Source organism: Camellia sinensis, chromosome 5, assembly GCF_055761805.1.
Source record: "Camellia sinensis isolate YWXY chromosome 5, ASM5576180v1, whole genome shotgun sequence".
Taxonomy (NCBI): Eukaryota; Viridiplantae; Streptophyta; class Magnoliopsida; order Ericales; family Theaceae; genus Camellia; species Camellia sinensis.
Genome location: NC_138965.1, coordinates 168,933,807 through 168,951,446, shown reverse-complemented (window position 1 = coordinate 168,951,446; position 17,640 = coordinate 168,933,807). Strand labels below are relative to the sequence as shown.

Below are 17,640 nucleotides of genomic sequence, written 5' to 3'. Positions count from 1 at the left end.
GGCTGATGAAAAATTGGGTCCTAACTGGGATGGCCCATATCAGATTGATTCGATCGCAGGAGTAAGGGCATTTCGGCGCAAAGACATGTTAGGAAGGAGTCTGCCACGGCCTTGGAATTCTACGCATTTACGTAAATTTTATCATTAGCCCGACTTGTGGGACATGATGCTATGTACATCTCTTTTTCTGTAATACAAAGATTCCCATTCATTTACCACAGAATATTGTTCAAAGGTGTTCCGAAAAAGCCTCTGGATTTGGAGCGTCCTCTGTGGATATCACGATTGGCCAAATAAAGTCTCCAGATTTGGAGCCCCATCGGCGCATGACGTCTTTGGGCCGAAAAAGCCTCCGGATTCAGAGCGCACTTCGTGGATATCACGATTGGCCAAATAAAGTCCCTGGATTCGGAGCCCCATCGGCGCATGACGTTTTTGCTCTGAAAAAGCCTTCGGATTCAGAGTGCCCTTTGTGGATATCACGATTGGCCAAATAAAGTCTCCAAATTCGGAGCCCCATTGGCGCATGACGTCTTTGGGCCGAAAAAGCCTCCGGATTCAGAGCGCCCTTCGTGGATATCACGATTGGCCAAATAAAGTCTCCAGATTCGGAGCCCCATCGGCGCATGACGTATTTGGGCCGAAAAAGCCTCCGAATTCGGAGCGCCCTTCGTGGATATCACGATTGGCCAAATAAAGTCTCCAGATTCGGAGCCCCATCGGCGTATGACGTCTTTGGGCCGAAAAAGCCTCCGGATTCGGAGCGCCCTTCGTGGATATCACGATTTGCCAAATAAAGTCTCCGGATTCGGAGCCCCATTGGCGCATGACATCTTTGGGCCGAAAAAGCCTCTAGATTCGGTGCGCCCTTCGTGGACATCACGATTGGCCAAATAAAGTCTCCGGATTCGGAGCCCTATCGGTGCATGACGTCTTTGGGCCGAAAAAGACTTCGAATTCGGAGCGCCCTTCGTAGATATCATGATTGGCCAGTCTCCGGATTTGAAGCCCTATCGGCGCGTGACGCCTTTGGGCCGAAAAATCCTCTGGATTCGGAGCCCCATCGGCGCATGACGCCTTCAAGCCGAAAAGGCCTCCGCAGAAAATACGCGTGTGCCGAATAAAATTTTCAACGAAGCAAAGTTGAAATAAAATGAGTACAGCCTCCGTAAACGAGGGCCGAAAAATGTAAGTACTCAAACAAGAATGTTCAGAATAAAATGAGTACTAATATAAATAACAAGTGCGTTACAAATTGAGAACTAAGCATTTTATTAAACTCAGTGAACAAATACATAATTACAAGGATTTCTTGGGTTTGACGGCTTCTTCGTCATCGCTCTTCTCAATTTCGAATGCGGAGAAGGGAAAATCATTCTGTTGATACAATGGAAACGCCGAATCCAACCCTCTCGACTAGAGACTCTCAGCTTGCTGAAGCGCCTTGATCCAACCGTGCCTAAATCCATGATTTTCACATCGTCAAACTTCTTCGGCGAGTTTCTCCTTAGTCTTCTGAATTCCGACCTTTCGGTCGTCATGGAAGCCTTTTTCATAGGCCGTACCCCTCGTAGTCTCGATCGCGAACATGCTAGCCGTATTACGATCGGCGATCGCATCGCTAATCAGCCTCTGAGTAACCCTCTCTTCAACAATCGGATTAGGGTAGCTGGTTGATTAGGGCCCGGCAGACTTGATTTTCCTTAGCTCGCGCTCGGCCTTCTCGGTGCGAGCTTCTAACTTCCGAATGCATTCATCTCTCTGTTCTATATTGCGGTGAACGGCGCGGAGACGCATGCCGATCTCATAAGCCATGTATAGTCCTCTCACCGCCCCGTGAACGCCTTCACGAAACACTTTGAAATCTTGTCGACCTACCATCGACTGCTGAACTTCGGGTGGGAAAATCTGTCGAGCAAACTCGACTGCCACATTCGGATCTCGAATGATCGAGTCCGCCTCTGTCATTGGTCATTGGTCTATTACCCACGACGACTGCAAAACTCAATGGGCGAGGAGTCGCGTCAGGTTGCTTGCCGGAACCAAGCTGAGGAGACTTATGCTGTGGCTGTTTGTCCCTATTGGGCGACCTACTCCGATGACAAGGAGATTGACGCCTTTCCCGATCCCTCAAAGTCCTACTGCCCGTGCGTGAAGGTTCACCACTTCGACTTATGGCTCCTCCCAGCTCAGTTAGAGTCTTTGCTTCGCCTCTGTTGTTGAAGAAAAGTTTATTTGACATTTGCACTTGTTCAATCTTCCTCAAAGAGCTGGACTGAAATGCTAACTGAGCACATAAATAGGACCCTCGTTCGCGAAGTATGCACCCATTTATTCCCTACAGGGGCAGCACCTCCGAGGCAATCCCCTTAATGTTGAAACGCTAACTACCCGGCGCCGAACGAATCATATGCCCCAATCGCATCTATTCGGCGTTCTACGATCATGAACCCGCTAGGGTAAGGGCAGATTCATCAATCTAGTCGGCTTAAGTGCCCCAGCCGTTCCCTGAATCGATGCCTCAACACAAGGTTCTTATAGGACGTGTTATTCGGCATTCTACGATCACGAACCTGCTGGGGCAAGGGCAGATTCATCAATCTAGTCGGCTGAAGTGCCCCAGTCGTTCCCCGAATCGATCTATCAACAAGATTCTTATAGGACGTGTTATTCGGCGTTCTACGATCGCGAACTCGCTGGGCAAGGACAGAATCATCAATCTAGTCGGCTTAAGTGCCCCAGTCGTTTCCCGAATCGATCTATCAACAAGATTCTTATGGGACGTTTTATTCGGCGTTCTACGATCGCGAACCCGCTGGAGTAAGGGCAAATTCATTAATCTAGTCGGCTTAAGCGCCCCAGTCGTTCCCCGAATCGATCTATCAACACAAGATTCTTATGGGACGTGTTATTCGGCGTTCTACGATCATGAACTCGCTAGGGCAAGGGCAGATTCATCAATCTAGTCGGCTTAAGTGCCCCAGCCGTTCCCCGAATCAATGCCTCAACACAAGGTTCTTATAGGACGTGTTATTCGGTGTTCTACGATCGCGAACCCGCTGGGGCAAGGGCAGATTCATCAATCTAGTCGGCTTAAGTGCCCAAGCCGTTCCCCGAATCGATCTATCAACAAGATTCTTATGGGATGTGTTATTCGGCGTTCTACGATCGCGAACCCGTTGGGGCAAGGGCAGATTCATCAATCTAGTCGGCTTAAGTGCCCCAGCCATTCCACGAGTCGATTCAGTAAGATTTAGGAATTCATTGTTTTAATCAGATCGCTAAACTCAGTCGGCTTGTAAGTCTGCCGTCTCACGTAGTCTTGGAATTTTGTTCTTACCACTGATTCTCCTAATTGTCTACTCATACAACAAACAATACGAGAAATATCTTGAAAGCAAATGAAATTTTCATTCATAAATTAGGCGCTAAAAGCAGACATTTTACACATGAAAATCCAACACAGATGAAAATCTACTAAACAAAAACAGACATTGAAATCGAGAAAAATATAACAAAACTAGAATGTCTCCCAAATCAAGTTTCAGGGTCAGACTCAAGCGGCTCAACGTCCACTTGCTCGTATGGAATTTGCGTGGCCAATGTAACTCCAGCGGCAGCAAGGGCTGTGAGCCAGCCGTGTTTGAACCCCCGATTTTCGAATTTGGGGACTTTTTCTACATAGTCCTTAAAGGCGGAGCTCTTCCCAGCCTCGAACGTCGCCGAAGACTCAGAGTCGGCTTTCTCCTTAGCCTGTTTCAACTCTCCAAACTCGGCCTCCAGCTTGGCAAGCACCTCCTTGGCTAACTTGAGCGATTCCTCGCTCGCATTTGCCCTCTCCTCGGCGTTAGACTTGAGTTGATCAGCAATTTTGGCCCTTTCCTTCTCAACCTCGGCCCTTGCGCTTTCCATCGCAGCTCTTATTGTCTCGAACTCCGCCCTGCTCCTTTGACCCTCGACTTCAGATTGGAAAACAAAGGATCGTCATGTGCCAAGAAACATCAAATGCAAATCAAACCAAAGAGTTAGTCACAAACCAGAAAAGTCGACTGGGCGGCTAATGCTATTGTCGCCAAATCCGGCTTGGCACGAAAGGTCGCCTTGTCAACCGGCAAAGAGACCGAGGCAGCCAGGCTTAGTGCCACAGCTGCATCTTTCAAAGCCGACGCATCGGAGGAGATCGGCATATTTTTTATCTTTTGCTCAATAACGAAAGGAGCAACCATAGCCGACTCCTCCAAGCATGGCCGTTTTTCAAAGGGGCCCCATTCGGAGCCGTTCTCACCTTCAACACCTTGTTTTTCGCCCCGATCCTCTAAAATCGGTCGAGCCTCCGTAATCGGGTGCTTGACCTCCTTTTCCGTCTCGGCCACGACAACGTGAGCCGTTTCTTGTACGACAACAAGAGCAACAGATTCAGTCGGGACAAGTCCGGAACGGATGGCTACGGCCTTTTGTCGGGCGGCCATGCGTTCGGCGTTCCTTTTTCGTGCCATCTGCGTAAGATTATCCCTGGCCATATCCTCACAGAAATCGCCGGGAAGGTCTCCCAAGTTCGTAAAGATATCTTCGGCGTCCCCTTGGCCTGATGTAGACGGAGGGTCAGAAGAGTTCAACCCGGCTTCCTCAAAGGCCGAATTGATGGCTTCGTTAACTTTTGCGGCCAACTTTTCTGGGTCCTCGGCGATCGGTTCGGCCACTTGTCCTTCCACGTGCTCAGAATCAGACGATTCGAGGCCAATCTGCCTCAAGTTTTTGAAACTGGGGAAGATGAGGGCCGTCAGTTGGTTATCGCCTCACGCGATGGAAATATTATCTGCCGCCGAGAACGTCGTGTAGGTTGGCTCGTACCACAGGAGAACGTGGGCTGCCCTCCCTTGTTTTTGAAGGTCTAGACGGTCGACGAACTATAGCGCGGTTTTAATTTCTGTGAGCACAACTTCGTCATCTGAAGTCAACACTCTCTTTAAGTCGCTGCTTGAGTAGACAAAACGATTAGGTGAGCTAAAGTGCCGAATACATGCATATGTAAATAATAGAAACAGTGATTTGGTCGGCCACCTAGTTCGCCTTTTTGCCTTGGCACAGGATCTAGGCGATCTTTCTTTTCGTCGAATTCCCAATTACCTCGGACAACGACCATCACGTCATCGACACGCTTGCCAGAGCTAGCAAGCATGGTCACTAAGTGGTGGTCAGTATCCTTGGCTCTAAGGAAATAGCATCCCAGACGGCCAGTAGACTTGGCTAGGACATAACAGTGCCGAATGGCGGGAATAGCTAAATTAACTCTAAGACGCCGATTTATCTCTACAATGCCCATTATGATGCAGAAGAAGTTCACATTGGGCTGGGAAGGAATGAGACCCCAGTACCGAAGAACGGTCCTCAAAAGTGGGTGAAGAGGAAAACGGACGCCGCCCTCAGCAATTGATAAGAGAGGAAAGATGATTGTGTTCTCGTTTTTCCTCACCATATCAGTAGTGCTGTCTGCCAAAAGTGACAGATAGACGTCGTCAGGGATGGAGAAGTGGCGTCGAAAGCCGGAGATTCGATCCGCAAAAAAGAGCTCCTTCAAATGTTTTGCCATTCTTGCCGACTCAAGGATTACGGAAAACTAAAAGCAGATAAAGAGGGGGGATCAAGAAATGTAGGAGAAGAAAACTTACAAAAGGCGAAGGAAAGATCGAGAAATAAGGGGTTGCAGAAGCCGCGGAATGCAGGAGTCCCATTGGAAGGCGAGCCAGATATCTTCGAGTATTTAGAGCATACATTCGAAGAGACAAATTTAAATCGCATTAAATGGAGGCAGCATACGAAAGGACAGGAAAACGCTATAATGACCAAGAAGCATGTACGCGTTCTGACACGCATCGGGAAGAGGAATAACCACCGGATTTCTAACCTCCAGACTAGAAGCCAAACACGCCGACTAACTGATGCTAGTGGGGTGTTTGGGGGGCAATTGTGGGAGCCGAATAATTTTGGATCAACAGGAGCGGACCAGTCCAGTCCAGAACATAAATTCTATTCGGCATTGACCCTATCCAATTGAGGGGCCGAATAAAAGAGCCAACATTCCTGCCAGTAAAACAAGGGCCGTGTAGAAGTACATGGCAAGGACTAGGAGTGGGCCAGGCCCCAAGGCCCCAAGAGAATACTATAAATACAAGATCTTAAGTCTTAAAGAGCTATGTGAGAATTAATGTGTTTAACCTAGAATACAGTTCAATTTGAGTGTAAAGACTAACTTGCCCGTCGGAGTGCTAATTCCGGCACCCCCGACCGGAGTGTTCATTTCTTTTCAGGTGACTAGAAGAGGATCATCAACGTCCCCCAAGATCAGAGGAGTATTTCTAAACCACTTCTCCATAAGTAAATATTTAAATCTCGCTGCTGCTTAATGTTCAACCAAGTCATAAGTACATATTTAAGTTTGTGCGGTTTCAATTATTCTAGTTTATTTACTAAAAGAATATTTGACTAAAGGAAATCCTTACTATTGAAATAATATTAAAATAATAGAAAATTTACTTCTACTTATCTTACCTCATTAATTAGACTTGTTGCTCATTTATAAATTGAATCCTACAAAGCATTATTCATAACTATCAGAGTTACCTAAGACCTATTTTTCCACCACATGTTATCTGGGGCTTATTTTCTATTATGTTGAAGTTTATCAAGTAAGTTCTTAGTGTCATACATTGTTATCCCATGTCCTTATTAGTGTTCTCCTCAAACAAACGTCATTTTATACAATTAGCATTGCCCTTACTTCTATTAATTCTGTAAATTGTGCATTATGACTGAAAAAGTAAGAAATGGAAAACCACCAGTTCATCTTATAAGTTAAAAGCCCCTGTTTTTCACAAGATCTTATAATCTGTCTCCCTAAAAATTCACAAGAAAAAATAGAAGAAAGAAAGAGAGAAATAATAAGATACCTGACCAAGAATAACAGCTGTGTCAGTGCTCTTTAAGTCTGGAGCCAAATATTGGCAGTCAGGGTGCCCATTATACCACCAAACAAATTCTCTAGCCGAGTGTATCCCTGCCAAATCCTAGAAAGAAAACCAAGAAGAAAGACATAAACAACATGTAGAGACATGGAACAACTGTATAGCTCTTATTCATGTTTTTTTTCTATGAAATACAAGTCCATATATATAGACTATCATACAAAGTTTATTCTAGACAATCCCTTTTCTTTACAACTCATGCCACATGCACTCTTGCTTTACAATTCATGCCACATGCACTCTTGCTTTACAATTCATGCCACATGCACACTTGCTTTACAACTCATGCCACACTCACTCTCATTTTACAACTCATGCCAACACTCCCCCTCAAGTTGGTGCAAAGATGTCGCTAATGCCCAACTTGTCGAGTGAGTTGTAGAACACTTTACTTGACACGCCTTTAGTTAGCATGTCTGCCAGTTGATCTTCTGATTTAACAAACGGAAACTGAACTATCCCAGTCTCGAGCTTTTCTTTGATGAAATGTCGATCCACTTCAACATGCTTTGTACGATCATGTTGGACCGGATTGTGAGCAATACTAATGGCTGCTTTGTTATCACAAAATAATTCCATTGCTGAAGCAGGTGGGAAACCAAATTCTGTAAGTAACTTCCTTAACCAAAGGAGTTCGCAAAGTCCCTTATTCATCGCTCTGAACTCAGCTTCTGCACTAGAAAGAGCCACGACCTTTTGTTTCTTACTCCTCCAAGTAACAAGGTTTCCTCCTACAAAGGTGAAATATCCCGAAGTAGATCTTCTGTCAGTATTGTTGCCTGCCCAATCTGCATCTGTGTAACCACCAATATTTAGATGATTATTCTTAGAGAACATAAGTCCTTTCCCTGGGGCTGATTTCAAGTATCGAAGTATTCGAACAACTGCATTCATATGATCTTTACTAGGACAGTGCATGAATTGACTTACAACGCTCACAGCATATGTGATATCCGGTCGAGTATGTGCCAAATAGATTAGTCTTCCAACTATCCTTTGATACCTCTCTTTATTCGCAGGTAGCTGATCAGAATACTCTCCTAGGTGATGATTCTGAACAATTGGAGTGTCCTCAGCCTTACAATCAAGCATTCCAGTTTCTGCGAGTAAATCCAACACATACTTTCTTTGGGATAGAAAGATGCCCTGCTTTGACCGAGCCACCTCAATTCCCAAAAAATACTTCAACCCACCCAAATTTTTCATTTCAAATTCGGTCGCCAAATATTCTTGGAGTTTAGAAATCCCCCCAACGTCATCTCCAGTAATTATCATATCATCAACATAAATAATCAACGCTGTTATCTTTCCCTTGTAGTGTTTTAGGAATAGTGTATGATCTGAATTGCTCTGCTTGAAACCATATTGTCGCATAGCCATGCTAAACCGTCCAAACCATGCACGGGGAGATTGCTTCAAGCCGTATAGTGCCTTATTCAGTTTACATACGACTCCATTTTGAGAAGATGAAAATCCAGGTGGAACATCCATATATACTTCCTCCTTGAGATCACCATGAAGGAAGGCATTCCGTACGTCAAACTGATGCAGTGGCCAATCTAGATTAGCTGCAAGAGACAATAATACCCTGACTGTGTTCAGCTTCGCCACTGGAGAGAACGTCTCATGATAATCTATGCCATAAGTCTGTGTGTACCCCTTCGCCACAAGTCTTGCCTTATACCTCTCAATAGATCCATCAGCCTTGTGTTTGATAGAAAAGACCCATTTGCATCCGACAGTCTTCTTCCCTTTCGGCAGAGGAATAAGTGTCCATGTCTGATTTTTCTGAAGAGCCGCCATTTCCTCTTGTATAGCATGCATCCATTTCGGATCACTCAAGGCTTCGGGTACTTGGTTAGGAATATGATCAACAGACAACTGGTGTACAAATGTTTTGAGTGAATCTGATAACCTCTGAGATGAGACATGATTGGCAATCGGATATATGGATTTCTTACTCACATGATCTGGAGAGTATCGGTCTGGTGGTTTTCCACGGTTATGCCTGAAAGGTAATTGATAACCAACAGAAGGATCACAAGCATTATCAGGAGGAGGAGTAGTTACCTTACGAATATTCGCAAGAGATTGATCAGTCTCGGGTATTAGAGGTTGATGAGTGGGGTCTTCATCGTCGAGACTTCTACCAGGTTCTTCTCTACAGTCAGCCATACAAGCTGGTGTGGTTATGATTTCCATTCTAGGGTCAGCAGTCCTTCCTGATACATCAGTAGGAGCGGCGGTTGTAGTAGTGGTAGAAGCTGCGGTAGGCTCGGGATAAGCTACTTCTGTCCCCATTGCTAGGAAATCGAAAACAGCCCAATTCTGCTCTTCATTATGTCGTATCTCCCCCTGAAGAGGAGAATCGGTCATGGGGTTAGGGAAAAAGAACTCAGACTCGAGAAATGTGACATCCATGGTAACATAAGTACGTCGGGTGGGGGGATGATAACATCGATACCCTTTCTGATGCGTTGCATAACCCAGAAAAAAACAACGTAGAGCACAAGGATCAAGCTTAGTACGTTGAGGTTTCGGGAGATGTACGAAAGCAACACACCCAAATATCCGAGGTGGGAGCATCAGGACAGAGGGTAAAGAGCCATGGCATGAGAGAGCCTGAAGCGGTGTCTGAAAGTCCAAGACTTTGGAAGGCATGCGATTCAACAAATAAACTGCTGTAACAATGGCATCGGCCCAATAACTACGAGGGGCATGGGCACCAATCAAAAGGGCCCGAGCAGTCTCCAAGATATGTCGGTTTTTCCGTTCCGCCACACCATTCTGTTGAGGAGTGGCAGAGCAACTGGTCTCATGAATGAGACCACGAGTGTTAAAATAACTCTTGAATGCATCATTCATATATTCGCCACCATTATCGGAGCGGAGAATCTGAAGCTTGGCAGAGAATTGAGTCTGAATCATGGCATGGAAGGACTGGAAAAGAGGAAATACGTCATTCTTATGTTTCAACAAATAAACCCAAGTCATGCGAGTACAGTCATCCACAAAGGTCACAAACCAACGAATCCCAGAAGGAGTTAAAACTGGAGAAGGTCCCCAAACATCGGAGTGTACCAAAGTAAATGGTACATTACTTTTATTCAAACTCAAAGGATAAGGCACACGGTGACTCTTGGCCAAAATGCAAGTGTCACATTTAAAATCAGACTCACTAATGGCAGAAAATAAATCGGGTAACAAATGCTTTAAGTAGCTAAAGGATGGATGCCCCAAGCGACGATGCCAAAGCCAAATCTGTTGACGTTTCACATTGGGCACTTGTTGTACATGATGAGCTTGGCCGGGACTGAAATCATCCATAACATATAGCCCCCCCCTCTTAGTATCACGACCAATGATCTCCTTGGTGAGAATATTCTGAAGAAAACAAAACTTGGGATATATTAGTGCACAACAATTGAATTCTTCAGTAGCTTGTCCCACAGATATTAATTTACTTGATAGGGATGGAACAAGTAAAGTGTTTGACAATGAGAGTGAGGAAGAGAGAGAGACAGTGCCGGCTCCTGTAACCGGATAAGTGACCCCATTGGCATTAGCAATATTTACCCGTTTTGGTTGAGTAATAGAAGTAAAGTCATTGGGATCAAACGTCATATGATCGGTGGCTCCCGAATCAAGTATCCAACCATTAAAGGCATCCGGAATGGAATTAAATAAAGCGTAACCACAGTTACCTGAAGCACTGAAAGGGGTAGAGCCATCTAGGAGATGAGAAGTACTTGTGGATGTTAGAAGAGACAACTCGGGCTCCGCATGTGCTAAAGCAGCCCGTCCCGAAACACTGTTGACAGCAGCGTCACTTTCACTTTGTTTCCGGGCTTTGAACTCGTCCCACCATTCTGGAAACCCATGTAATTTAAAACAGGTCTCACGGGTGTGTTTGGGCTTGCCACAATAAGTACATCCATGACCTTCAGTAGATGGCTGCCCAGAGCTACGGCTGGAAGAAGACAAACCAGATTTGGGCAGCGCTGCACTGGACCGAGTTCCAGCTGCAGGCCGAGTTCCAGCTGCAGATTTCCCAGTTGGGACCATCGATAGCTGCTGTTTCAGAGGCTGCGGATTGTAGCGGGTTCCTCCTCGAGATGCCATAGCAGCGCCAACCTGTCCATCTGTGCTGACCATCATCACGGACTGTCGTGAATCTTCACGGCGAACATAGGCATATGCTTGTTCGACTGAGGGGAACGGGTTCATGAGGAGTACGTCGCTACGAACCTTGTCAAGCCGATCGTCTAAGCCATCAAGAAAGGTATACACTCGATCCTCTTGTAGAATGGAAGTAAATTTCTGAATATCATTGGGACAGACCATCGGATTGGGGCGTCGGAAATCGATCTCCCTCCATAAGGCCTGAAGGCCATTGTAGTAGGTTTCAATTTGCCCACCGCCCTGTCGCATCTTGGTCACCCGTTTCTTGAGATCATAAACCTGCGATGTGTCTGTGCCATCAAAAAAAGTTGTGGCAATGGCATCCCACACTGCTTTTGCCGTTGGGAATCGAATGAAATTACCAATCATGCTTGGTTCCATGGAGTTAATTAACCACCCTTTCACAATCGAATTTTCAGTCCGCCATTTTCGCCATGTTGGGTCAGTTTGTTGGGGCTGCTGGAGATCTCCATTGATGTATCCAAGTTTATCCTTGCCGGAGATATACATCTCCAAAACTTGGGACCACAGAGCATAGTTGGTGCCATCCAACTTGATGTCGATCGGTGCAGCGGAAATTTCATGGGTTGGTGCCTGGTTCTGAGTCAGGGTCTGGGACAGTAAATCTGTCATTCTGGATGTTAGGTCTTCTAGGGTTGGGTTGGTAATGGATGTTTGGTCTGTGGATGGAGTTGCCATAGTCGGCGTGAAGGTGTAAAGTGTGAAGCAGAAAGCCTAGGATCTCTGCTCTGATACCATGTAGAGACATGGAACAACTGTATAGCTCTTATTCATGTTTTTTTTCTATGAAATACAAGTCCATATATATAGACTATCATACAAAGTTTATTCTAGACAATCCCTTTTCTTTACAACTCATGCCACATGCACTCTTGCTTTACAATTCATGCCACATGCACTCTTGCTTTACAATTCATGCCACATGCACACTTGCTTTACAACTCATGCCACACTCACTCTCATTTTACAACTCATGCCAACACAACAGAGACTACAACTGCCTTCAAAGCATTTGACTATCACCAGTTTAAGGATAATAGGCCACAAAGTCTTCCATCAACACAGTTATGCATATCGATTGTATAGATGACTAAACAAAAATAGAAACAAAACCAAAAATTCTATACATACTTCTCTAGGGATACCACGAACTCTTATCACTTTCAGCACCATAGGCAAGCACAACCTGGTTAGCAAAACACATATTCATCAAATAACAAAACTACTTGTGATCAATTAATACAAATCAGCACAAGATCTTATCTAGAGCTGGCATCTTACCACATGATACATCTCCCTGAGCTCAGACAATGATACAGAAGACGCAAGTGACACATTTCCAAAGAATGAGCATCGTTCATTTTGAGTAACCCGAGAAAACTGGTTGGTCACAATCTGTTGCAAGTTTTCTGGTAAACTAAGCTCAATTAAGAGGACTATTTCAACAATGTATTCTTTAAAAACAGAAAGTCAGAAACACACAATGTAATTCATTAATATACAGATACTATTGTCAGATTTCTACAAATATAGAAGCTTTAAAAAAATGCCAGATGCTAATCAGAATAAAACATGTAGACAAAATTTATGCCGTCAATGATATTAAAAATGGCCAGATATATACTAAAACACTTGCTTAATTTAAATGGGCTTTATTTTATTAGCATTTGGGATCTCTAAAGATTAAGATAAACCATATTTAATTGCACTATGTAATAGAAGGCTTAGAACATAGTGCTTGGAATTGATACACCTAACTAGAGACGGTGAGATATATGAAACACAAACAGGAATAGAATAAGATTCTAAAGCAAGCACATGACAACATAAAGATATACGTTGTTCACTCTAGAATGTGGTGGCTTCTAAAAAGAGTTACAATCATGATCTTAGATAACGGTATCAAGATATGTACTAGTATCGGCAATACCATATGATATCAGATAGTAGCATCAAACATATCGATGAATAACGGTATCAAAGTCCAAAATCTCAATACATAATGGGTGATACAATACATAACCGATATTTAAAATGCTGGCTACAATACAATATAAAGAGATGCTGCACTTCAACTATAACTAAGTAGTATTAGGGGAAAAAATAGACCAGACAACATTTTGGTTTCTTTTCATACCAATGCATATGAGATTAAACAGGAATTCCCTCACTCCAATTATGAACAAACAATTAATCAGTAGACATAAATGTCACGACCCGAACCCGCCCCTATAGGCTAAGGCCGTAACCGGCCAGTAATCACGAGATTACCTACGGCCTTAAACCAAATAAACCAAAACTCATTAGAGTAAAAAGGGCCAAACGGAAGCAATTTAAAACTTTTGTCCATAGAGCTGTGTTTATATGTACACCATAACATTTTAAACATTTATATGTTAACAACTCACATCAGAATGTGTACTAATACAAAACACTGTACATACAGGATCATCCAGATTTAAGTAAGTCAAACCCAAGACTTATATACAACAATGGTCCGATGATTTCGCCAACAAAACAAAACTATAAACAGAAGACAAAAGGGAGAAGACAGTCTCATGCGTGAGACTTTTGGGCTAACTCTTCAGAACTCTGACTGTTTCTCATAATTCACCGGGGCTGGTTTTGGACGTCCCTTGGCTCACCTACATGTACATGAATGAGCGTGAGCGAATGCCCAGTGAATAATATCAATAAAAAGATACATAAGCAATTATTGAAACAATTACAGCAAACGGCCTTTGGCCCAATCATTTATGTCAATCGGCTTTCGGCCTAATCATTCATGTCAATCAGCCTTCGGCCCAATCATTCATGTTAATCGGCCTTCGGCCCAATCATTCATGTCGATCGGCCTTCGGCCCAATCATTCATGTCGATCGGCCTTCAGCCCAATCATTCATGTCAATCGGCCTTCGGCCCAATCATTTATGTCGATCGTGGTCCGCCATTCAAACTAATGAACTTACATAACTTTCATATAAGTAAACAATTGGACAACAGTATATTTCAAATATCTTAATAAGATATTACTCACAATGATCGGTTGATTGGTTCGCCCTGGAACTCGACCCTACACATGCCATGAACATAAAAGGGTCACTAACAATTCAATCCGTTCAAAATTCACATTTTCCTCTTTAGGCTTCATTCTTATCTCTTTAATTCAATTACAATGCTCAATGTATGCCTAAGAGTGTTTAGAAGTGAAAAGGAACGGAAAACAGAACACAGAATGCATTTTTAAAATTTCAGAAAATAGGGTCCCCGTTCGAGCGTGGACTTACTCGCTCGAGCGGACCCTTAAGGCCTACAAAAGTACTGGATGCCTCAAAATTACGCTCGATCGCGAACTCTGGCACTCGAGCGGAAGGCCTCTCTACATGGCTCCACGCTCGAGCGTGAACTCCCCCGCTCGAGCGGACACCATGTCTGCAAAAAGTGCTGGGAGCACGAAATTCACGCTCGAGCGGCGGTTTTCCCGCTCAAGCAGTAATCAAACTTTCTAGAAATTCCAGAACTGTTCTTGGAGTTCAAATTCAATGTTCAAAGGTCTCAATTCATGATTTTGGTCCCAAAAGCATATTAGCACATTATATTGCATGGGAGTGTAAGGTTATTACATCAATTTATTCAAAATCAACATCTAATTCTCAATCAACTCTCATTTCTTTACCATGAGCAAAAACCATATGTTTCAAACTTCACATAGGCTTCATGTCTTCAAAAATCAAACATGCATGCAGATTTTTGACTTCAATCCCATTTCAAAACATGCAAGAGACACCTATTATTATGGAGTCCATGAAAATTATACATGTATGTAAAGATTAACGCCCAAACCTCCATAATCAACATTATACATGTTAGCTCATACAATTTCAAGCTTAAATATGCAATCCATGGCAATCTCCTACATGCATGTATACATTGACGCCCAATTCTTCAAGACCAACCCATTTCATATTCCTTAGCATCATTCAACCTTGAACTTACAAATTTCAAACAAAAATCCTTGAATCATTGGTTGGTTACTCACCTAGGAGCCTTAATCTTCCAACTCTAGTCAATTCTTGGACTTAATCTTCAAGATTCCCAAGTCTCGAGCCAAAACCACACAACTCTCTTCCTTCTCTCTCTAAGGCCGACCCTCCCTCTCTCTATTTGAGTTCAATATTAGCCAAAGTGTTAAAAAGGGAAGGAATTGAAGTGTAATGGCCCTTATGTATAAGCCCACTAGTCAAGTTTAATAATAATAAATAATATGGCGCTAATTCATTAACTAATCAATTTAATCTGACCCGAATCAATTTTTCAATTAAATTTCACCGTAGGCTCTAAAAATTATGCCAATCACAATGGCGCAATCAATTTCGGATTCTGTGGCCGATAAGGCCTTCAATTTAATTTCCAAAGCAGATAATCAAACAGATATTCTTACGGTGAACAGATAGAAATTCAAAACCACATAATCACATTCATATTAAGGACCAATTAGGACATTACGGAATAGGGGTATTACAATAAAACTATTCAATTCAACACAAAACAAGCAAATAACAAGTATAAGAAGTTAAACTACAAAATTCTTGTACCTATATACAAACCTTAGTTTTAGGATGATCAGGTGCCACACCAAACCAGACTAATCCATACGGCATCGGCAACCTGTCCACAATATCAACCTCAGCTCCTTGATGTCTCTTTAACATCCAGTAATGTAAATTCAACAATTCAAATCAATTTGAAATTATACACTGACATTCACTGAAATGCTTATACATGTTCTGTGTATACATATATATATATATATATATAGAGAGAGAGAGAGAGAGAGAGAGAGTGATATGCACCTTCTCGGCAGTGTAAAAGCCAGCAGGTCCACTTCGGACTATGGAAATGCGCAGCGGAGTTAAAGAGAGAAAAGCAAAACTTCTTGAAAACAATTTCTTAGCTCTAGAAATCACCATTTTTTTTATTATTGGAGATTATGAAATTCACAAGTTTGATTTGAGACTTTTACGAAGATTTTTTGTTACTTTTTAGGGTTCCAAATGTTGCAGAAGGAGATCTTGAAGAAATAGGTCGTGAAGCTTCTTCGAGTTCGAGTTCGAGTTCGAGTTCGAGTTCGAGAATGTGAACTGTGAAGGCCCAATCCATTATCTACCTAGTAGGCCCAAATAATTGATTTTGTCGTTGAACCTTTCAAAAGCCCAAGTTATTAAAACTGGGCTTGCAGTCTTCTAGGTAATTTTCTATCTTCTATCTTCTCTTTTCTTTTGTTTTTTTTAATAGGTAAATTGCATTGATCTGAGATTTAAAGAAAATATAGCAAGTTTTATAATTTTGACATAATTCTATTAAGCTCTTTTAAGATTTTAATTCATGTAAAATCTAACTTCATTTTCATTAATAATTTGTTAGTTATATGGATAAAAAATTAATATTGCTATCTCTTTTAGACGAAAATACGTACTTTATGTTTTTTTTTTTTTTTTTTTTTTTTTAACACTATCTACATTAGTGTAGGTGGTCCATTTAATCTTACTGAAAGGAAAGTCAATGTAATTATGTCAAAGCTCTGCGACTTACAGTAATTTTTTCAAATCTCAAGGGAGGTTAGTGTGATTTATCCTTTTTTTGTGTGTATAAAATATTGTGTTATGTTAGTGTGTTAATAGTTAGATTTACACATTGACAATGAGTTTATACTTGTCTAACTTGCTTTCTTTTGCATCATTTTCATCATTTTTATTTTTGTGTCATGTATGAACAAGTTTGATATGAGATACTTGAAATTGGTATCATGTTTTAGCTTTTGATTAAGATAAAAGAATTATGTATTTACACAATGGATATTATTACCTAACCAGCACTGATTCAGTGCTCTAAATTTGCACCACTAATGCCAGCTCTAATGAACTGGCAATGCAAGGAAAAAAACAAAACAAAGGCCAAACTATCATATCAGTGGTGGGTTCACATCAACGCCACATCATTAGTGGTCTATTAGTGGTCTTCAATTAGTGGTCTGAAGTATTTTTCTTACCTAACAAGGTTTTGTCAAGTCAATAATTAATCTTAATTCTATTTTCAAGCATCGATTAGTTGTTAATAGAGAAGTATACATGCTAGAGTGCCTCAAGAACATATATTAATAAATCAAAATGGTAATTATATATAGATAGCTAGGGTGGTCTTAACCCTTGATAAGATAATTCTAAAACCATTCTTTTTAAAATTATTTTAACTTGGGTTACTTGAGATGATTTAAATAAGTGTATTTTTTAATTTTTTTACTAAAAAATGTGGAGAAAAATAGAGAGATAATGTAACTTAAAAAAGATAAAAAAATAAAAAGTATGCTTATATAGCACACCCCAAACAATGTCTAAACAATAAGAAAGAAAGAAAG

General features: G+C 42.2%; 1 protein-coding gene across 3 annotated transcripts in view; it reads right to left on the bottom strand.

The window, feature by feature from the left end:
* The window catches only part of LOC114310815 (NADPH:adrenodoxin oxidoreductase, mitochondrial-like), a 36,309-nt gene extending 20,032 nt beyond the window's left edge, over positions 1–16,277 (bottom strand). For 2 of the 3 annotated variants that reach the window (XM_082870381.1, XM_082870383.1), the window contains exons 1-4: positions 15,833–15,888; positions 12,507–12,634; positions 12,357–12,411; positions 6,948–7,064 (exon numbers count right to left, since the gene is read on the bottom strand). In XM_082870381.1, the coding sequence (XP_082726507.1) occupies positions 6,948–7,064; positions 12,357–12,411; positions 12,507–12,586 (252 nt within the window). In that variant the 5' untranslated portion in view covers positions 12,587–12,634; positions 15,833–15,888. Of the gene's footprint in view, positions 1–6,947; positions 7,065–12,356; positions 12,412–12,506; positions 13,871–14,262; positions 14,299–15,832; positions 15,889–16,078 lie in introns of those variants that run through there. The other variant, XM_082870382.1, reaches the window with a different exon arrangement.
* Positions 16,278–17,640: the final 1,363 nt, after the last annotated feature.